At 42.7% G+C, this 23,128-nt stretch overlaps 2 protein-coding genes across 4 annotated transcripts in view; both read left to right on the plus strand.

The window, feature by feature from the left end:
- The window catches only part of LOC140502772 (zinc finger protein 569-like), a 33,441-nt gene extending 30,246 nt beyond the window's left edge, over window positions 1–3,195 (plus strand). The window contains exons 6-7 of one of the 2 annotated variants that reach the window (XR_011966562.1): window positions 503–616; window positions 1,397–3,195. The gene's annotated coding sequence lies outside the window, so the exon portion shown is untranslated. Of the gene's footprint in view, window positions 1–502 lie in introns of both variants that reach the window. The other variant, XM_072606770.1, reaches the window with a different exon arrangement.
- Window positions 3,196–3,309: 114 nt separating this feature from the next.
- LOC140502740 (uncharacterized) lies at window positions 3,310–21,808 on the plus strand. Of its 2 annotated transcripts, none has more exons than XM_072606705.1 (5): window positions 3,310–3,733; window positions 5,001–5,156; window positions 12,143–12,269; window positions 13,729–13,824; window positions 19,434–21,808. In XM_072606705.1, exons 1-5 carry the CDS (start codon window positions 3,557–3,559, stop codon window positions 20,837–20,839), a joined length of 1,962 nt encoding a protein of 653 aa, XP_072462806.1. In that variant the 5' UTR covers window positions 3,310–3,556; the 3' UTR covers window positions 20,840–21,808. The 2 variants fall into 2 exon arrangements, with proteins under 2 accessions (XP_072462806.1, XP_072462807.1); XM_072606706.1 differs by having other exon boundaries at window positions 3,553–3,733; window positions 4,924–5,156.
- Window positions 21,809–23,128: the final 1,320 nt, after the last annotated feature.

Below are 23,128 nucleotides of genomic sequence, written 5' to 3' on the forward strand. Positions count from 1 at the left end.
TGTTCTCCTGGTAATTCTCATGTATGCTGAAGCCTAGCTTAAAGAATTTTCCGAATAACTTCATTGGTATGTGAAACGATATCTCTGATTTTCTTGAAGAGATTTCCTCTTTCCCATTCTATAGTTTTCTTCTGTTTCTTTGCATTTCTCATTTAAGCAAGCATCTCATCTTCCTATTCTCTGGAATTCTGCATTCACTTGAGTATATCTTTTCCTTTCTCCTTTCCCTTTCCTTCTTTCCTCAGCTTTTTCTAGAGCCTCATCAGGTGCCATTTTGGGTTCTTGCTCTTCTTTTTTTTTGCTCCCTCTTGTCCAGTATTGAGAACCTCTCTCCGTAGTTCTTCAGGCACTCTCTCTACCTGATCTTATCCCTTAAATCTATTCATCACCTCCATATGCTTACTCATAAGGGATATTATTTATGTCATATCTATGTGGTCTGATGGTTTGCCCTATTGAAAGAATATACTCATGGGAATATTCTGCTAATGGTCTTTTGAAGGTTAGTACAGTCATCTGATCCCGTCCAATATCATCCTGTCAACTGCCAATTGACCATATCAACTCTGCTCGAGGAAGGAGCCCCACTTTGAATCAAGACCAGGGTTTCCTGAGAGTAAGTCAAAAGGATAACTTCCATACATGCTCTTCTGGATTCAGTTTTATAATTTTCACCATCAGTGGCCAACCTGTTGGATAAAAATCATTTCTTTCTTAGAAATAAGCTTCTAAATAAGACCACGCTCTTGCCTACTGAGTCAGAATTGGATAACCTTCCTTTAGCAAGTTCTTCCCCAGAGCTGATAAGATTTTATAAACTTCTCAAAAGAGAGGGTCCTGAGGCACCTACTAAGTCCCCACAGGACTACCCAAAAAAGGAGAATTTACAAAGCCTTCTGTACTTTTCCCAAACAGTAAGTTGTCATTATTTATTTTAAAATAAAACCTGCCCAATTAAATACTGAAGATGTTCAACATTGTTACTCCACAGTTGAATAGCCTGATTCAGGATTTCTAAAGAAGAGTTGCCTTAGGTAGAGTGTTGCTACATCACCCTCTAGAACTTACTGTTTTATTGGCAGCATTTCATACACAGTGGTTTCTTCAAAATCACACATAAGAAAGAAGATGATAAGTGATAATATGGATTTTTAATCTGACATGAAGTAATTGACAATCAAATGACATTCAGTTGAATGAGTTTCCAAATTATGTTACATATAAAATCCCTTTATGTATCTATCAATTGAACACCCTGCAGTGACTGCATTCATTGACCAGTGTAACCAACTTCAGATCCAATTACACTTTTACTTCTTAAACTGACATTTCTAAATAGGTCACCCTGATGAAATTTTGTGCATAATTTGCATTCAGGTCTGTTCTACCTTTACAGGGTCAAATATTCAGAGCGCTCCACAGAGCCTGATTCAGTCACCTTCATGGCCATTGGAAGACATTCTCATCTGCCTATTCCTGGGGGGAGCTACTTGTTGTGCTTGGGGTTGGCACCCCTCCACCTCACTTCATGACCTTTCAGTAACCCTCAAGCTGGCTTAGCCACAGGCATTTTACCAAGTGTTATTGCTGCACATGCCACAGCTTCTTGGGGCCACAGGGGAGAGTTCGGTGACAAGTAGACACCTAAGGAGTGTGAAAATGGCTCAGCAAGGCCTCACACCATAGGTGCTAGTCCTTGAACAGCTGCATAACAAAAAGCAAGAGGGGTGGGGCTAACGGCTAAAGACACCCTATCAAGAAGGGGAGAACACCCCCAGCATGGGGGACAGTCATTGGAAAGGCAGAGTCAGGAGATCCGGTCTTGGTCAAACATCAGCCAGGAGGCCAGTGTTCCTGAGTCAGAGAGGAGGAGGAGAAAGGGAGGAGTGAGGGGTAAGAAGACAGGAAACGGGGGTGGGGCTGGTTATATGTACCTACTGTGTGCCAGGCACCTTGTACATTTTAGCTCATTTGATTCTGCCAGAATTGTCAGGATCCTTCCTTGTTAGTGAAATTCTGAATAAGAGACACAGGCACACGCACTCACAAATGTGCACACACACACACACACACACACACACAGATATAGATGTAGATTTTCTCATGAGGTCTGGTACTGTCCCAGAGATTGGAGCATGGGCAGGTAAGGACCGAGAAAGTGAATTTTAAAAAAAGTTCAGAGTATGAAAGCGATCCATGACCTTTAATATTTGCAATAAAATGGCATCATCAGTTAACTCCATGTGAATCCCACGTAACTTCAGCAAAACCCGGCTTGTCAGAGCTAGATTTGAAGAAATCGTAAATGAAGACAACGTGAGGTGAGTGTTCATTGTCCTGGTTTTTTAAAAAATATAATTCTAGAATAAGTAGGGAAGAAAAAATCTAGCTCCCAAATCCAAGACGTCTGGGGAGGTTTAAGCGATCCGAATTTATAGTACTTTGGACAGAACGCACACACTGAAGGGTCTGACTTCTTTCGACTTCGGAATTTGTTAAAGAAGGCAAACGGCTAGGTGGTACGTACATTCATATTCTTTATTCACTTAAGCTGGCCAGCATGTAGGGACATGGAATCAGAGCTTTCATTCTGACTGATTTAGGCAAATGGAGGAAGACCTAGATATTCTCAGAGCAATCCCAACTCAGTATGTCTGTGTTCCCCCTGCATAGCACACGTCCTCAGCATACCAAGATAAGAAAAGTCTCACTGTTCAAGACACTATCACAGACAGGAAGACTGCTCCTGGTCAGCCTCATCCAATCCCATAGTGGCTGACACAGGAAGGGGAAGGGGCAGTTTTAGTTCACACAGAGAGCAAAGCAAAGTTTGTCTGACTGATGGATTTAGCCCTTATTGGGGATCAAATGATCTTAAATGATTAACACTCCATGCAGGGAGGGCAGGGGACTAGGTGGAGGGGCAGCTCTGACTCAGGGCTCACTGAGGCTCTGACTGGTCTCATCCCATCTGGGATCCCCAAACCCCCTGTGCCTCTTGGGTCTCTACAGAAGGATGGGGAAGGGAGGCAGACAGAAGGAAAGGAGAAGAGGGAGGGAAGGAGCCTTCCTGTTCAGAGCATCTTCCTTTCCAAGTCTGGCCCTCCCTGCCTCCTCCCTCCCTCTGTAGATGCAGTATTACTTTCAGGGAGTCTGGTGCCAGTTTTATCCTGCCAGTCTTTCTTCTCAGGGGAGGAGGGGGTGAGTGTGGAGGGAGGGGGAGGGGAGGGGGTGGAGACACCTAGAGAAGGAGCTCTAACGGATGGGGGGGGGCGGGGCAGGTGCAGTTTGATCATAGTGGGGTGGAGTTTGGAGGCCTGGGAGGCGTTTAGGGAAGAGGAGGGATCACGGCACTGGAGAAGGCATTGCATGGAATGGAGGGCAGGGCTTAGGGAGGGGAGACAGCCAGGATCTCTGAGCCCTAGCCCTGGGTGTGATTGGAGGAAAGGGCTCAGCCATCCTGGGGGCCTGGGGGGCTGGAGTGGGCAGGGCTGCTGGGGATGAGAGGACCCTCCCAGAGTGGGCTGGGCAGGAGGAGGAAGTCTTTGAGCCCAGAATGCTCTGCTCTCCCTCCACTTCAAATGTCTTCCTTTGCCTGGCTCTGTGCTCTCTCTGCCTTCCCCGGAGCCAGGATCCCTGTTGCCTTCCTTTTGCAGCTGAGATCGCTCTCCTTTCCTGTGGTGCTGAGATCGCTCTGCTTTCCGGACGCCAGCTCTGTGCCTGCGGGTCCCAGGTAGGGCTGAGCCAGAGCACGGCGCCTCCTCCCCGCCCCCCCCCCCCCCTTTTCCCGGCTTCCCCTGGCTGCCAGTGCAATTCAATCCCCTTCTCCTCGTCCGACCTCTTGGTGAGTGTCCTCCAGGTCTGCCAGGAGCACACCTTCCCCCCAACCCTGGATTCTTGATGAGCTCCCTGCCCCTACATCTTTCCCAGACTCCCCATCCCTTCCTAAATTCCTGCCTTGCCTTCGCAAGATTTACCATTGGATAACACTTTTCCAGATTGCAGACTGCCCATAAGATTCTGGGAGTCCTGATTTCAGCCTCCTGTCAGGCCGCCGTGTCCTGTCTCCCAGTCCCTTAATCTCTAACCTCTTGGTTAGCAATTCCCTTCTCTTACCTTCAGATTCAGCCCCCTTTGGAGATCCAAGAATCCAACCTTCCTTCCTACATAACGCAGGCTTGGACACAGTTACCAAAGCTCTTTTCTGGCCCCCTTTCTCTGCTCCCAAGGCTCTGGGACTGCTTCCCTGTCAGATCCAGGCATTTGCCTCCCTGACTCCAGTTTCCCTTTAGGGATTCCAAGCCTAAGCTCTACCAGAGCATCCCAACAGTCCTTCCCAGCTTCCAGTGAGACCTCAGGACACAGTCATCTTGCTTCCCCAGGCTCAGTGTCCCCCTGGATCCCTTCTGTCCCTTCATTGTCTCTGACCTCCCTTCATGAGCTATGTTAGGTATTCTTGCCTCCCAGACTGTACTCCTGCTTCCCACCCCAGGCCTCCTGCTGCCCTGCCTCAGGTCCCATGCCAGGGGGCTGAATCCCAGACTCAATTTTTGTCTCCCAGCCTCAGGCTACCCCTGAGCATTCAAGAGCTCTCCCCCTCCTCAGCCTCCCCTAGCTTTCCTCTCTCCTAGATCAAGCAATCAGTCTGTAGTCTAGATAATGTGTGTGTGAGTCAGGGAGGGGGGAATACAGGGAGGGCAGAGGACTATGTGGAGGAAGAGCTCTGACAGAGGAGCCATTGAGGCTCTGACTGGTCTCATCCCATCTGGGATTCCAAGCCCCCTCTGCCTCCTGAGTCTCTGTGGGAGAATGGGGGAAGGGGGACAGGAGAGAAAGTGTAAGAGATGGAGGGCAGTCGTCTTCCTGTTCAGACCATCTCCATTTCCAAGTCTGAATCTCCTTGCTTCCTCCCTCCCTCTGTAGGGTGGAGTCTATCCCCTGAGTGCAGGACCAGGACCTTTATAATTGCTGTGGGGCCTCACCCTTGTGAATCCCTGTAGGCCAGCCTGCTGCCTGGAAAGAGAAGAGCAAGACCTCTCCCCCTCCAGGATTCTTCTCTCTGCCCAGCTCAGTCTGCAGAGGACCCAGACCTGGCCCTAGCAGGGAGCCTGGAGCCAGAGGGAATGGCCCCTGAGAGCTGCAGCCGCCCTCTTCAGGTGAGTGCAATCTGGGCCCAGACATCAGCCCATGAAACTGCCAGTGTGGTCTTCATGGAGCATTGTTGTACAAGGATAGGCATTCCAAGCCCTCTATAACCCACCCCACCCCCCCCCCAGCCTTTCCAGCCTTCTTCCAGCTGATTCCCCAACATATACCCTTACTCCACTGGCCTTGGCCTCCTGGCTTCTCTCAGCTCGAGGCACTTTCTTTTTTTTTTTTTTCATTTTTTAAGATTTAATTTGTATCATTAACATTTTCACCATCACTTTCTTAAATCTAGACAATCAACAAAATAAACCTAGCTCTGATTTGTAGATTCCCACATTGTAAATGTTAACACTGAAATTTTAACAATTGTAGCAAACCTCTGACTTTAAGGATACAAAGTACTTTTCCCTGCATTAGGTCATTTGATCCAATGCCTAGCATATAGCAGGCAGTAATAGAATTGTTACCTGGTGGGTGAGGTTGTGCAAGCATTATCCTTTAGTTTTACAGACGATAGCTGTAAATGCCCAAACACCTGGTATGATATCATTATGGGTGTGTGGAGCACCTGGGGTGGAGTCCCAAATTTGCCCTTTCCTCTCAGGGAATCTCTAGGCACTTTCAGTGGCTTTCCCCAAGCCTGGAATCCTCTCCCTCCCCAGCTCAGACTACTGACCTCACTGTCTTCCTTTAAGTCCCTACCAACAACTACAAAGCCCCAGGAAGCTTCCCGAACCCTCTTCATCCTTCCTTCTTCCCTCTTCCAGTCACGGCCTGTTTGTCCCAGCCTGGCTTCCTTTGGATACATTGGTTGCCTTGATATCTCACCCTTTGCATGCTGACCTCCATGACCTACCTTTTGCCCCTTTTTCTGTCCCCAGTCTGAAAGTTCAGACGTTGTCTCTCCTTGACCTGTTCTCCAGATCAGTTGTTTTTATGATGAGATGTTTCAGATTCTTTTCTATTTTTTCTAGTTTTGTTACATTTTGGTATCTTGTCATGCCATTCAATCCTACTTGCCACATACTAGTTTTCAAGGAGATGTTTTCTTTAAGATTTTGTATCCCTTTTTCTAATTGACTGTATTTCTTTTCATAATTTTCTTGAATTGCTTTTCTTTTTTTCTAATTTTTCCTCATTCTCTCTCTTTTGAGTCTTTATACTTTTTTTTCTCATTTTTTCCTCATTGTCTTTCTTTTTGGCTTTTGAAATCATTTCTATTTTCTTATGATTTTATATCTCTTGTTCCAATTGGTTGACTTTTCTTTTCACAATTATCTTGATTTTGTTTTTTTTCTAATTTTTCCTCATTCTCTTTGACTTGACTTAAAATTCCTTATCATAATTTTCTTGAATTATGTTCATTTTTTCTAATTTTTCCTCATTATTTCTTATTTGATTTTTGAACTCCTTTTTAAGTTCTTTAAGAATTTCTTTTTTTGAGTTGGCACCCAACTGACATCACTCTTTAGGACAGAAGAAACTTTTTTTAGCCTGACAGTCTTCTGAATGTGACCCAGATCTTTTATTTCCATGGAGTCATCAGTGGTCTGGTTTTTTTTTTTCCTTTGCTTCCTCATTTTTCTGTTTAATTTGTCTTATTTTTTTTTTCTCAACTTGATTTTACTATACTCGTTTTAATCCAAATTTAGTGGCCAACGTTGCCCTAGGCCTCAGGTTCTCTTTACTCTTGTGTTCTGCGTTCTCTCTGATGGCTCAGCCTCTGGGATTCCTCTCTTCCTCCCCAAGCCCAAGTCACACTGTCCTGAAAATGTTGTTGCTCCCTGTGGTACCACAGTCACTGATGCTCAGAAGTTCTGGCCAGTTCCCTTTGAATATTTCTTGAATGATTTAGGTTGATTTGGTTTTTACCCAGTCATGTTGTTCTGGAAAACCTGTGATCCTTGGGTTGTCTGTGGATGTCCTGACTTTCAGTTCAGCGTATTTGCTTCCTTAAGGGGCAGGTTTTCTTTCAATGTATTTTTTCCTTCTCTTTTTCTTGGCTGCCCTTCACTTTTCTTTATTTACTTTCTCTATTGTGTTATCTTCTGTTTTCTGTGGAGGGGGTTGCCAGGGCAGATTCCAGGTTTACTTTTCCCTTAGCCTCAAGGCACCAACAATTAACCAAAGAAGACCACAGGAAAAAGGGAATTAAAAGGAGCTCAGTGTGGGAAGAAAGTGCCCAGTTCATGGGCCCTGAGAGAGAAGTCAGTCAGAGAAGTCTCCAGAAGCAGAGTCAGTTGGGAAAGGAGGAGATGGCTGAGGTGAGCTTTCTCCTTAAGCCCAGGTGCCATGCTGCTGAAGGGGAGATGTGGGAGGTGCTCCAGATGGAAGGAGGTTTGGAGAGCTTCTGTTGGGGGTGAGTTAGGGAGCCAGTTAGAGAGCGGTTATCTATGGATAACAAGACTACCTCCCCCACACTGAGACTGCCATGCAGTGAAAAAGACTCACTCCAGAGAGCCTGGTGAAAAGGGAGGTTTAGACGTTCTTGGGAATCTCAAAGTGGAAAAGAGCCATAAATTCCTCAGCAGTTCAGAAATCAAACAATAAACTAAAGGAGGTGAAGGGCTGCTAGGTGGTGCAGTGCATAGAGCACCAGTGCAGGAGTCAGGAGGACCTGAGTTCAAATCCCACCTCAGACACTTGACACTCACTAGCTGTGTGACCTGGGGCAAGTCACTTAACCCCAATTGCCTCATCCTGGATCATCTCTAGTCATCCTGATGAATATCTGGTCATTGAATTCAGATGGCTCTGGAGGAGAAGCGAGGCTGGTGACCTGCACAGCCCTCCCTCACTCAAAACAAAGTCAAGTGCAAGTCATGTCATTATTTCTCTGATGGCAACGAAGGACGAACACACAAAGGAAGTGAAAGGTGAAATGTGGATTCCAAAGAGACTCGAAATCAGGTATTTGAAAGATGAAGTTACAATGATGAAAAATGAAAGGGCAGTTTTATGTCCAGGATGGAGAATGGGTCCCATGTACCAGAATTTCTGATAAAGTAAATACTATACTCAAGATGGAAATGGAAGAAAATGAAATGGAAGACCATCAGATTCTAAGTACATTGGCCATACACATTCTCTCCACATAGCAGGTTGGAAATAGAGATGACCCCTTCCGAATGTCAAGGAATACCTGATCATGAGGATTAAAATTGTTCAACCTACAAAAGAAAGGAAACTGAAGCAGATCTCTGAGCCAATGGCACTTTATTAAAGGGCCCATGGTCTCCTCTCATGAGTGGACCTCATATCTTCCTTCTTTTGGGACCTTGATTTTATAGGATTTGATACCAGATTTGGTCCCTGGACATTCCAAAGCAGCAATACAAAATACAGAATGCCATTGGGTAACATGTGACTCTTAAGCTAAAGGAGGCAAAACTGATGTGTCAGCAGGGTCACGAGTTGGGTGAAGCAGGAACATCTCCACTGACCAGGTGGCCACAAGATGGATGGGCTCCTCTTTAGCTTAGGCAGGAGGAGATGGTACAAGCTATACATACACTGCAAGAATATATTGCGGGGGGGGGGGGGGGGAGGGAATCTTTCCCTTCTATGTCACCACCCAGGCTTGGTTTGGTCAGAGAATTTGAGCCAAACAGAATGGAGACATCTTAGTCTGCATTTTTGTGGTTGTGCAAGTGAACTCCCCAAGTGGGGAACAAGTGATGAACGTTGCATTAACATTTGAGGTCTAGAATCTATATTCCTATGTGACTTATACAAAATACGGATTAATACAGTGGTTATCCTTTGACCTAGTATTTCCTGATTGACTAGATGAGTATATTAAAATCAATGCAACAGTCATTATCCCTTATAAAATCACTGTGATCTGACTAATGCTGTTTGAGTAGGGGTCCTCAATGAATTATTTCTCTCATAGTCTCAAATCTGGCCAGCCTCTCTTCATTTGGTCTACCAGGCAGCCTCTTAACTCTTCCTCTTGGCTCTTGTTCTAGCAGATTTCTACAATCTTCCATGTATGGTTAGGTCATTTATTTTTCTTAAAGAAACTGGCAACATTTTTCTGATAAATTAGCTCAAACAAAATTCTAATTGATTACTGCTTATTTTTGACACACACCTCGTTGTTCAGTCATATTCAAGACTTTATAAACCTTTTGGGTTTTTTCTTGACAAAGATACTATGGTGGTTTCCATTTCCTTCTCCAGTTAATTTTGCAAATGAAGAAACTGAGGTAAGCTGAGTTAAGTGACTTGTTGAGGGTCACACAGCTAGTACCTTTCTGAGGCCAGATTTGAACTTAGAAAGATAATATCTTCTTATGTACCAAGCTCATTGTTCTGTCCACTATGCTACCTAGCTTGCCCTTCTCCATCATAGTTACTTTTATTTCTAGGTAATTAATTTTATAATTAAGGAATGTATGTCATAGACAAATGGAAGAAATCAGAACAAAACTGTTTTCACTATGACGTATCATGTCCAGAGTAACCTGAAGCCCTCAATGTAACATCAGATGACTCTTCTTCACGTGGCTGGGGACCTTGTCTTACAACCCACCACAGTCCAGATTCCAGTGAGCAGATCTTTAGAATTCTCTGCCTGATAATACTTTATTTCAGCCCTTTTTCCTTAACTTTGTTCTCTTTTAAGTGATCACATTAAATGCTTTTCCCCAGAATGCCATGGAACAGCCAGCATCAAACAGACTTTTCACAGAATTTTCTTTAGAACACATCACTTATTAATTAGAAATTATCAAGGAAAAGTGCCCTCAAGTTCTAGAACAAGAGGGTAAAGTAGAAATAGAAAAATACCTACTGTTCACCTGAAAGAGATGCCAAGAGGAAAACTGCCATGCATGCCATAGCCAAGTCTCCAGACTCCCAGTTTAACGAGAAAATATTGCAAGCCGTAAGAAAAAGAAGTCATTTCAGTGCTGTGGAAATCTGGTTAGGATTTCACAAGACCAAGAAGATTCTACTCTAAAAGACTGAAGATTTTGGGACATTATATTTCAAAAAACAAAAGTAGAGTATATTCCTGAATGGAAAAAAAAATAACTATTTGATGAAATGAAAGAATGTCAGGTTTGGGGGGGGGAAGCAAAACTCATTGGAAATTCTATATGAAATATCCAGAGGAAATGTAAGGAAAATATTGAAGCCTCATTATTATGCTTTCATTAAGGTCAAACTGTTTACTTATTATTTAATGTGTGGAAAAGTTATCAGTATTCTTAAAACTGTCATCATTACTAAAGTAGTTGGAAAGAAAAATGGTGACTGAGTTGTGTGTGATGATGTGATGATACAAAACAAAACTAGGTAGGAAAAGTCAAAAGGGAGAAATGCTCTTGGAAAAAGGGAGTATGAAAAGAACTCAGGGGAAGCAAGTAGGGGCGGAGGGCAGCTAATGTTGAACCTTACTTTCATCTGGGTTGATAAACATGTGAAAGGGTGTAGAAGTTCTCTTAACATGTATAGAGGTGAGAAAGTTGGGAAACAGGGTCAGGGAGGAACTTTTTGGAGGCATGTGTGGGCTGGGATTTAGGAGGGTCTGAGAAAGGATGGGAGGGACTTTTGGAGTCTTTGTGGATTGAAGTTGGGGGGAGAGAAATGAGGGAATCTTTGAGGGTAGAAGGAGAAGAGAAGGTAAAAACAATGGGATAGAAAGAGGACAGAAGAGAAAATGAGTAAAAATAATATGGAAAGAAATTCATAGACAGGAACGATCACTTTGAATGTGATTGAGATGTTGACAGCAACTTGCTTTGTAGAAACAAAGAAATGGACATTGCAGGGACCCCCATCATTTGGGGACAGGCTGAACAGGTTGTGGTGTGTGGTTGTGATGGAATGCCACTGTGCTGTAAGAAAGGATGAGCTCAGTGATGTTAGAAAGGCATGGAACGACTTGGACAAAATGGTCAAGAGCGAAGGGAGTGGAATGAAGAGAACACTGTATACAGTAACAACATTGTGGTCTGAAGAGTTTGAACAAATAAGTCATTTTGAGTATTCTAAAGACACAAATTAAAAATAAAGGACATGTAAAGAGTGATGCTACCTGCATCCAGAGAAAGACCTGACAAATAGTGGTATGTGTGGAACAGTTTTACACACTTATATGTATGTGTGTGTACATATACATATACATACATATATAATATATACATGGTAGCCATCTCTAGAGTTGAGGGCGAGAAGAAAAAGAAATTTCAATGGTAACTATGGCACATTTCAAAGGATTACCAAGTTGTACATGGGAGATTTGCAGTTCCATGAACAATCTTTTTTTTATTATACTCTTATGGAAGGGCTTGTTTTGTTCCCTGAATTTTAAATAATTTTTTTTAAAAAAAGGTAAAACCCAGTTCCTAATCCTAAAGAGCTCATATTCTCATGGAAGAGATAACATGCAAAGCATTTTGTACATATAACATCTATTTGCTATATGCATATGTCTATATAGATATATGTATATACATGTAATATATACATTTGGTCTGCAGCCCCCCTTCCCTGATCCATAAGTTCTCTGCTTTGGTCTCTGTGTCCTTTGAATTTAAGTAAATCTTCCTATAATTTCAATAAATGTGAAAGGAAATAAATTCTAGATTTTAAGATAGATATGCACCTAAGAGATTAAAAAAGAATATTTCAAAAAAGAGTCTCTCACTTATATCAGTTCTGATAAAGAAGCTATTTCCCATCCCCCTCTCTCAGGCTCCACCACAGATCTAACTACCTCACACATAGAACAAAAACTTTCTCCCTGATTCCATTGGAGAAAAATACTTCTCAACTTTACTATGAATGATCATTGAAAATGCTTTTTTCAAAATTCACTTGGTCACTTAACTACTCTAGTTTTAGAAGCTGACTCTGTCTCTCATAAAGGGTCTGACCTTTCAGCAAATCCCTGTGCTTTGGTTTCTTCTGTAAATGAATGAGGATTGAATTATTGACATCTGAAGTTTCCTTCAGCTCTACTCTATGACGTTTAATGATTTAGGGGCTGGTGACATTCAAGGACGTGGCTGTGGATTTCACAAAGGAGGAGTGGGGCCTCTTGGACCGTGCTCAGAAGGAGCTGTACAAGGGGGTCATGCTGGAGAATGCCCAGAACCTACTCTCCTTGGGTAAGGATACTTTACCTGGTAACTCTGAGTCTGCCATCAAAGGGATGTGCAGGGTTTGGAGCATTTATCAGTTATTAGAGAGAACAGTGTTGGTCTCCTGTCCTGCTGCCTGGTATTTTCTCTAGAAAATCTTTGCATTGTGGGACAGGAACCTGAGGGTTTTCTTGTTGCTCCTGAAGCCTCCCACCTCTAGGCAGCTTCAAGTTAGTGTGGAAGGATCTGAGACACGGAACCAGCCTCAGGGTCATTTGGTCTGACCTCCACCTGGACATGAATTGTGTCTGCCAAGTCTCTGAAAGCTGCTCAGGTGGCTTCTCCTTACAAGCCTGTCATCTCTGGGATTGGTCAAGGATCTGGAATATTCTCCTTTTAAGAAGCTTTGCTTCTTAATCCAGTATGGCTTCTACTTGTCCCTCCTATAGCAAGTTTGTCCTGAATCCTCCTTCCTATTGCCCTCAAGTTCCAACAGAGACGGTGGGAAAGGAAGGGAAGGGAAAAAGCATTTATTTTCCCCTCCTATAGATCAGGTGCTGGGCCCATTCTTTACAATGTTATGTCACTTCATCCTCACAATAACTTTGCAAGTTAGAGGATGTTATTCTCCCCATTTGACAATTCAGGAAACTGAGGCAAAATGAGGTTAAGTGATTTGTTCTGTGACACACAACTAGCAACTGTCTGAGGTGGATTTAGACACTGCCACGCCTCACTCTAGGCCCAGGGCTCTCCCCACCGCACCGTCAGCTGCCTCTCATTTCTAGATAAAGGAAAGTGTGCCATGAATCCATCCTTCTATGAAGAAGGCACAACAAGACCAAATTTTCTGATTCCAGCCTGGTTCCATGATCTTCTCCCCTACCTCTCACCAAAGCTCAGAAAAGAAATGCCATGAGACTGTCCTTCAGGAGTCCTGGGAACCACCCTGGGGTCCTTGCTTACATGTCCCTGTCATTGCCAGCAATAAGAGACTGGCCCATAAGTATAATTTGGATCAACTTAGATTTATTCAGTTTGCCCACAAGAGACTCTCACTTGAACAGGCAAAAACACCCCAAAGGAGCAGAACACAAAGTTTCTCTGGGTTTCAGGGATTAAGGAATAGGGGACAGTGACAGAGCAAAACCTGGTTCCTCTAGGCCCCTGTTCTGGGCCTCTGGTCTGGTTTGGGATAATAAGCCTTTTTATCCCACTTTGGAATTAGCAGTTTCTGTCAGGATGGTGGGGGGTAGGTGGGAAAGAGGCAGACCTCTTTCCAGGACAGATTGTATAACAGGACAATGTGGTACAACCAGTTTTGGGTTGCTTGCATGATACACACTAATGGGTGAGTACAGGCTCATGTGTGTGAACTTAGTGGAGTGAATCTCAGAATGGAGCAGCTCTGGGTCTGAACGCCTTTCCCTAAAGAGAACTGAATAACAGTTTTCTCTCCATGCTCATCCTGACTCCTCATGTCCAGGGCTGCCAGTTCCCAGAGAAGATGTGATCTCTTATTTTGAGCAAAGGGAAGCACCATGGATGCTGGAGCAAGAAGGTCTGAGGAGGCGCTGTCCAGGTGAGTGAAGTAAAAGCAGGTATATGGGGCCTGGGGTTACAAGAGGGTACTATTTGTCATGGTGAGGCAAATGCTCAATTTGGGGGCAGAGAGACCTGATATTTCTTAGCAGTGCCTTCATGGGTCAGTCACTAAACCACTAACCTCAGTTTCTCCATCTGTAATCAGAGGAGTTTGGACTCCATGGCCTTTTGCCTTCCAGGAATAAATCTATAATGCAAAAAAAAAGTCACTATCTGTCATTTGGGGGAATGGAGTTCTCCTGGAAGTATAAAAAGGCTCTCCTATATGAGCTCTCTCCTAGAGTTTCTCCAAGTGAACAAACTTCTAAGTGCCTACTCTGTTCTAGACTCAGTAAAAAGCACCGTGCACATAAATCAATGCAAGGGACATCCCCCTGCTCCCTTAGAGCTCAAGGTCTGGGGGGCAGAGAGTATGCCAACAAATATGTAGAAACTGACTGTGGATGAATTGGAGCTAGTCCACAAAGGAAAGGTCCTAAATTTCAGGAGGACTGGGAAAGGCTTATTGTGGGAGGTGGGCTCTAGCTAGGGATTCAGAAAAGCCAGGGAGAGCATTCTAGGCAACAGGGATGACAACAAAAATCCGCAGAGTTGAGAGGTGGAAGGTCCTGTCCCTAAAGCAGAAAGGAATCCAGAACAAATAGATTGTAACATATTTGGGGGACAGGGGAATGGGATAAAAGAAGACTGGAAGAGCAAAGATAGGGTAGGTGATGAAGGGCTTTCACAGTCCTAGAGGGGGTTTTATATTTTATTCTTTTTCTGGGGAGCCACGGGAGACTGTTGAGAACATGATGACATGATCAGGTGAGAACTTAAAGGAAGATGAATTGATAACTGGATGGAGGAATAACCGGACTGAGGGGAGAAATTAAGATAAATGGACTGACCAAAAGGCCTGGACATTATCTCAGGTATTCAGTGGCAGTGGTCTGAATCAAGAAAGTGACAACATTGAGATAGAAAGAGGTCTATGAAATGATGTCACAAAGGTGGAGCCAACAGGACTTTGGAACAAATGACATCAGGAGTGGGAATGTATAAGAGTTGGTGAGGTATGTGTGGCATTTCATTTCTGAGCCTGGACTCGGGAGGATGCCTTGGATAGCATCAGGAATGGAAAAGATGAGAGAGTTGGAGGAAAGAGAATGCATTTCCTTTTGGATGATAGAAGTAGAACCAGCAGAGAGTAATGTCATTAAAATCTAGGGAGGGGAGGATCAAAAAAGGGGGATCCTGACAGTGTCAGAGCCTGGAGAGCAGTCAGGAAGGGTTAGGGTTAAGAAATGGCCATTGAAGTTTAGGAATTTAGAGATTATTGGTAACTTTTGAGGGATGTGTTTCACTTGAACAATAAATTTTGGAGGTGGCAGGCCGAGTTCCTTTTTTCTGTTGACTCCCGTAAATACCCAAACTAACTATAAAGGACAGATGAGGAAAGATGCTATCCACATACAGAGAAAGAACTGAAAAACAAACAGACCTAGAATAATTTTACATATAGATAGACCTGTTTGTGTATAACAGTGACCATATCTTGGGCTGTGTGGCAAGGAAGAAAAAAAGAAAAGAGAGAGAGGTTCAAAGAAAGTCAGGGAAAGAAGTTGGAGACACCAAATGGAAATGGCAATATCTGTTTAGTTGTAAAATGGAGGAAAAATATTAGACACCATCTCAAGGGTGGACATGATCCATGTGAGAGTGTTTTAAAGACTGGAGAGAAATTATTTTAATTGTAGTAACAGGTAAGAGGTCAATGTAGGAGAGAATGAGAATTAGTGAAAAAAAGGAGATACTAGAGAAGGAATATAAGGAGTAGTGTGAGATCATTTGCACGTGGAAGGGGATTTTCTTTAGCAAGCAGAAGAAGAATCTTTCCATGTGATATGGGGGTCAAAAAGGAGAAGAAGGCATCAGATTTATGTGAGATGAGGAGCAAAACAAAGTCCTTGATAAATGTCTAGTTTTTTTCAGTGGTTGGGAGGAAGGGGTAGAAGCAAGACACGATGGAGTATTGGGGATGAATGAAAAGATTTGGAAGAGCTGCTGTGGTGAGTGGCCCAGGGAGTCAGTTAGGGAGATGGCCCAGGATTGCCTTACACCAGTGAGGGCCCAGCTGAGTTTATGTAGCTTAAATTGGTAGTAGATCTGGCAGCCTGATTCCATGATTTTCTCTCTGTACATTTAGGAGCATATGAGGAAGAGAGATGGCTGCTGCCTTACTCAGGTGTCTTCCAAGGCTAAACTTTGCATAAATGTTCAATCCAAGTCCCTTTCCTAATCTCTCTGGCTAATCTCTGTCCCCATTCTTGGAGAATCATTGGCCATGTTCATGTAGGTGACCCTACTTAGGGAGGGAGCTGGGAGTTAGAGACCCCACAGGTATCCTATAGCAGGAGATCCTTCAGGAGACTAGAAAGAAACCTCTGTAATCTTCAATATTGGTGCTTGTCTGGTTCCATTAAGATTCAAACCTGACTAATGTAACTACTTAATGGTGATTGAGTACAAGAATGTGACAGAAACAGGGCTGAGGCCCAAACATACATTCAACAAACAGGGGAGAGACCAGAATGCAGGGAGTAGAGGTAGAGACTGGGGACTGCTATCAGCCCTAGCCCAGGCAGGAAATCTATAAGCATTAATTTAGTGCCTTCTGTTTTAGGCTAATGTGCTAAGCCATGAGGATACAAAGGAAGGCAAAAGACAGTCTCTCTTGTCTCAGAGCAAAGATTCTAGTTTACAAATAAATGCTGCTAACAAGGGAAAGAGAGTCTTTTGAAATGGAAATACATTTAGTCCCACAAAGAAATAAGGGAATCAAAGAATTGAGGCTAATATTGGTTTAAAAGGAGAGTAGGATTGAGGAAGAAACAGTCAAAATGAAATGAAGGTGATAGGGAGCATTTGCATAGCAGCTACTACTCGTCATGCAGGTTACAAACATTGTCTCTTTCTATCCTCATAAGAACCCTAGCAACTGGATCCTATAATCATGCCCATTTTACAGATAAAAAATCTGAATCAAACAGAGGTCTTGTGACTTCCCCACGGTCACAGGACTAGCAAGTTTATGAAGGGGAATGGGAGCTGATGTCTTCCTCATTGGAGGTCCAGCTTTCACTGCACCACTAGTAGTATTCTGATATTTTAACAGAATATGTTGAAAATGAGCACTCATGAATGAGGTGGAAAATGGAAAGTGAATTTGAAAAATCCCTTCCAGGTAATGAAAATTCATTTATTTTTTGACTCTAACCAGTCACGATGAATTGCTCATTACTATTTTAAAATTTCCTTTTTCTATTGGCTCTTGACAATTACCACCTTAAATGACAAATGTGCTTGAAGGTCAATTGCAAGTCTTCCTTTTTTGTTTGTTTTTTTCAATTAGTGTTTATATAGGAAACAACCCTTGGAAGGATAGGATTTTGCCAAGCCTAGAGGCCTGTATTGGGCTACCCGAGTCTTTCTTACCTGTCCAGGTCTTCGGCTGGCCACGCCGGATGCACGTATGAGAGAAAGGACGTTCCAGAGTCAAACAGGGGTTGAGCTTTATTACAGGGTTTCGGTTACAAGTGCAGGGGCTCTTCTTTCTTAGGACGAAGAGGGGGAGATTTCCTAAGAAGGCTAAGCTTAAGGGAATGGAAGTAGAAGTACAAGCGGGGGAGAGAGGGGGAGGGGAGAGAGGAAAGAAAAGAAGCGGAGCCCTACTTTTCTCTTTGGCTCCACACGTGCTAAGAGCTTTCTGGCTTCCTCAATCCTACTTAATCTTCAGCCACACAGTTTGCATCTCAATACCGTGCTGTTAGGTAACTAGGTGTGCTCCAATCCGGGACGACCTCGAGGGCAGGGAGACTCCACCCATCAGGTATCTCCAGGGGAGAGGCGGAAATACCCGAGCTAGCCGAGCTAGCTCGGTCTGACCTTCTCGAACCCCCGCTGTTCATGGAGGGCCTCGTAAGACTCTAAGATTTAGAAGTCCCACTTTTACCTGCCCGAGACTGTCCACACGGAATTGAGCTTCCAGTCCCAACAGGATTTCTTCAGACATGACTGTTATTTCTACTACTGGTAAACTAAGCTACACATTCACTCAACCTCTACTGAATGAATAACTCATGTTGTCCTTTGACAAGCTGCCAGATAGAAGAAGATAAACATGAACAGAGGAGAAGTTCTAGTTAGAGAACAAACTCAGCATTCCAATGAGTGGCACTTTAAGTTCAGTTTTTGTAGAAAGGTTGTGATGGTCCATGATCATTTCATGATAGGCTGTACTGTGCAAGCCTGATGATGATGGTTTTCCAATAGCCTTCCCTCCCTGCTGCAACAGTGTAAACCCAAGTGAGATCTTGATCTGTGATTTCAGGTTTGAGGAGATGTGATTACAAGGTAGACCCAGGAGAGTAATAATCCATTGTAGTGATAGACAGCCAGAGTGTTGGCATGCCTGTGACCATTTGCACATGAATGTCCAACCTTCACAGAAGTTTGGAAACAATTTGATGTTAAGTTGAGAAACTGAAAGAATATACTGTAGTTGGTGAGAAGCATTCAGAGTTTGAGGTACTCACTGCATGATCCCCAAAAGAAATCCATGCCTAATGATAGTTTGGAATCACTGCCAAAAGGCAACTGTTAATGTTGAAACATGCACATGCTTCTTGACCCGGAAGATAAATATATTTGTAACCAAATTGGACAGTTATTTACCACATAAGGTACCCCTGACAAATGTTTAGCTCAACTCTCTTGGACAGCTGTTTCAAGTCTTTCAAGGAGTTTGTGAACCTTTGAAGGGGAAGGGTTGCAGGAAAACCAATAGTGAAGCATGCACTTCTGTACCACACGGTGATAGACTGTAGTTCCTGTATCAGACACATATTTTCAGACATGGGCAATGTGATGCATTTTACAAATCTGTGTCTTATAGAAAACTTTTAATTTTATTTTAGTGAACAGAGCCATTTAAAGATAATTTTTAAAATAAGTAATGACTATCTCAAGAAATCAGTGGGTCTGAACAAAATCCCCCATGCCTGAAGTAAATACAGAAAAATGTTGATTTTGCATGTGAACTCAGATAATGCAACAGAAAAAATAAGATTGAAAGTGATTCCTAGGGAAATTAGGTTATGGTTACTGGTAGAACAGATCATGAAAGAATTTGAGTATTTAGTATATGTGCACTAAATAGCATTGCAGATATGAAGAAAGGATTGAAAGCGAAGGGGGTTTGGATTCTAGTCTCAGCTGCTGGGATTTGGGCCAAGTCACTCAGCCGTTCTGAGTGAACGGTCTGAGTTGTGAATGTGATGAGAATGATGGTCCTACTTGTGTCACAGGTTTTTGTGAGGATCCAATGGAAATCATGCCTGAAGCTCTTTGGAAATTAAATCATCCTTGGGATGTTAGCCAAGAGCATTTTAAAGTGATTGTTTCTTCCATTTTAAGATGTTTCTCTTTGCTCAGGGAAATGGAAAGTAACTGAGTATTTGTTCTGCCCGTGGAGCAAAGGGGATATAAGTATATGTGCGTATGCATAGTGTCTATTTGTTTTATTGCTGGCTTTTTCCTTTTCAGATAGAGAGATCAAACTGGAAATGAAGGAAATTACTGCAGAGCTAAGCCTTTCTGTGGAAGAAACTCACAAGCAAAGATTCATGGGTGATGGTCCCTCTGACTTCAGTTGGAGAGAAGTCTGCACGACACCTGAGCGTATCCACACTGCAAATAAATATGTCTGTAAACAATGTGGAAAGGGTTTTGGCAAGAGGAGAAATCTTATTGCGCATCAAAAAATACACAGTACGGAGAAACCATATGAGTGCAAGCAATGTAAAAAAGCATTTAAAAAGAGGGCGTATCTTATTGTACATCACAAAACCCACACTGAAGAGAAACCTTATAAATGTTATCACTGTGGAAAGAATTTTTCACGGAAGGATGGTCTCCTTCAACATCAGAGGATCCACACTGAAGAGAAACATTATAAATGCAATCTCTGTAGAAAGGCTTTTATACAGAGGTCTTGTCTTATTCTACATCAGAGAGCACATACTGGAGAGAAACCTTATGAATGTAATCAATGTGAAAAGGCTTTTAGAGAGAAGAAATGTCTTATTGCACATCAGAGAAAACATACTGGAGAGAAACCTTATAAATGTTATCAATGTGGAAAGACTTTTACATGGAAGGATTGTCTTCGTCAGCATCAGAGGATCCACACTGGAGAGAAACCTTATGGATGTAATCAGTGTGGAAAGGCTTTTATACGGAGGGCTCATCTTATTAGACATCAGACCACACACACTGGAGAGAAACCTTATGAATGTAATCAGTGTGGAAAAGCTTTTAAACTGTGGAATAGTCTTACTCGACATCAGAGAACACACACTGGGGAGGAACTTTATGAATTTAATCAATGTGGAAAAGCTTTTAAATGGTTAGAAGGTCTTAATCTTCATCAGAGAATCCACACTAGAGAGAAAGCTTATGAATGTAATCAGTGTGGAAAAACTTTTAAATGGAGGGAAAGTCTTACTCTGCATCAGAGAATCCACACTGGAGAGGAACCTTATAAGTGTTATCAGTGTGGAAAGACTTACAGATGGAAGGAAAGTCTTGTTGAACATCACAGAATTCACACTGGAGAGAAACCTTATAAATGTAATCAATGTGAAAAGACTTTTACATGGAAGCGCAGTCTTGTTACACATCAGAGAAACCATGCAGGAGAGAAACCTTATGAATGTAATCAATGTGGAAAGACTTTTACATGGAAGGGCAATCTTGTTAGCCATGAAAGAATCCACACTGGAGAGAAACCTTATGGATGTAATCAGTGTGGAAAGACTTTTACATGGAAGGGCAGTCTTATTAGTCATGAAAGAATTCACTCTGGAGAGAAACCTTATGGATGTAATCAATGTGGAAAGACTTTTACACTGAAGTCCAGTCTTATTAGACATGAAAGAATCCACACTTGAGAGAAACCTCATAAATGCACTCAGTGTGTAAAGACTTTTACAGAGAATTCTGCTCTTATTCTTTAGCAGAGAATCCGTAGTGGAGAGAAACCTTATGAATGTACCCAGTATGGAAAAGCTTTCAAACAGGGGAACCATCTTATCTGACATCAGAGAATCCACACTGGAGAGAAACCTTAACAGTGTAATCATTGTGGTAAACCTTTTGGGCTTCAGTCCTTGTTTACCATCAGAGAATTCATGGGAGATATGGGAATCTTATAATGGATCTGAATGAGGAAAGGCCCTGAAACGGAGTACAGAGCTTCTTAGCAGAAAATCACTCTGGGTACAAGCCATTTATGGACTCCATGTGTGAAGGCTTTCAGCCAGAGGTCATCTCTTATCGTCTTATCAGAGGATTTATAATGAACAGAAACTTTATGAATGTGCTCAGTGGGTACTTGCCTTTCTCTAGAACATGAATGTCATGGTGATGGTTAAATTATATGTCTGACTGTTGAGAAAAAGATGAAATAAGGAAAATAATTCCTGCCAACCTTCAAGGTTGCAAAACCAGAAAAAGAGGCAAGAGACTGATAAGCTACACAACTGTGGGTGAGAATCCATGTGGACGTTACCATAAATAGAATGTCTTCAGAATGAGGAAAAGACTTTGTGTCAATGTTATGTCAAGTGGGGAACTATCTTTGGTGAAGGGAAGAAATCAGATTTGTTTGATCAGGGTGTAAAAACTGGAGCAATTCAGGGGCATTTTGTATTCTCCCACAGGCCACCTCCATGCATGTATTCAGCCTACATCCAGGCCATTGCATGTGACAGTCAAGAAACTTCTCATTAGCTTGAGGTACTAGTGAAAAACTGCCTCTCTTCCTTCAAGACTTTTAGCTCCGTGGGGAAGGCATTGGTCCTCTATTTTAGTATATGTTTTGAATTTATTTATTTCTTAATAAACTGCTAGTGCTCAGAGCTTTGTTTCTCAGTTGACTTGATTTTCCTTGTGACAATTAATTCTTGTGTTCTAGAGACCACTAATACAATCTCTCCTTAAGTAAGACTTTAGCTTATAGAACTTTTGCATGGAAACCATTGTCATCAAATTAGACCTGATTATCTTGAGTCCAGAATGACAGTCTCAGCTGATTTGTTGTTCAGACATTTCAATTATATCTGATTCTTTGTGACGCCATTTTGGGGGGGTGAGGTGGTTCTTGTCAAAGATACTGGAGTGATTTGTCATTTCCTTCTCCAATTCATTTTACAAATGAGGAAAACTGAGGCAAACAGGATTAAGTAAATTGGCCAGGTTGACATACCTTGTGGCTGTAGGTGGATTTGAACTCATGAAGTTGAGTCTTCCTGATTCCAAGCCCAGTGCTCTATGCATTATCGCATCCATTAGTTGCCTTTAGTCTGACCTTACAGCCTTTAAACTGATTGAACATTTGTTGTTGAGTCATTCATTCATTTCCAACTCTTTGGGACCCCATGAACTATAGCAGGCCAGGCCCATCTATCCTCCACTATCTCTCAAAGACTACCGAAGTAAATGGTTAATTTCTCCATGACACTATCCATTTCATCCTCTGCTTTCCTCTTCTCCTTTTATCTTTCCCAACATCAGGGTTTGGCCACTCATGTGGCCAAAGTATTTCCTCTTCCGTGTTTGACCCTCCAGTAAATAGCCTGAACTAATTTAAGTATTGCCTGATGTCACCATTCTTCTCTCCAAGAGACTCTTAAAAAGTCTTCTCCAGCGCCACAATTTAATTTGTTGATTGTGTGGCACTCAACTTTCCTTGTACTGCAACTCTGACAGCCATACTACTGGAAGACCCATAGCTTTCACTGTGTGAACTTGTTGGCAAGGTGATGTCCCTGCTTTTTAGGAAGGTGTTCAGATTTTCCATAGCTTTCCCTTGAAGAAGAAGGTACCTTTCAATTTCATGGCTGCAGTCACCATCTGCAGGGATCTTTGCTTCCAGGAAGTAATGAGACCTATTGCCAAGATCTTAATATACAGTCTTAAAGCAGGAATAACAAACACACTCCATTAAGTATAGAAAACTATGGTATCATACAAGAAAGTAGGGGGGAAGGGTCTAAGAGAAGGGGGTGGGCAGTGATAGGATGGAGCAAGATTGGGGGAGGGGGTAATCAGAAGGAAATACTTGAGGAGGGACAGGGTAAAAGAAGAGGACAGGATAAACATGATGGGGAGGGATAGGATAGAGAGAAATGTGGTTAGTTTTTCACATGACTATTTTTTAAATGTTTTTTATGACTATA

This window comes from Notamacropus eugenii, chromosome 4 (genome assembly GCF_028372415.1).
Source record: "Notamacropus eugenii isolate mMacEug1 chromosome 4, mMacEug1.pri_v2, whole genome shotgun sequence".
Taxonomy (NCBI): domain Eukaryota; kingdom Metazoa; phylum Chordata; class Mammalia; order Diprotodontia; family Macropodidae; genus Notamacropus; species Notamacropus eugenii.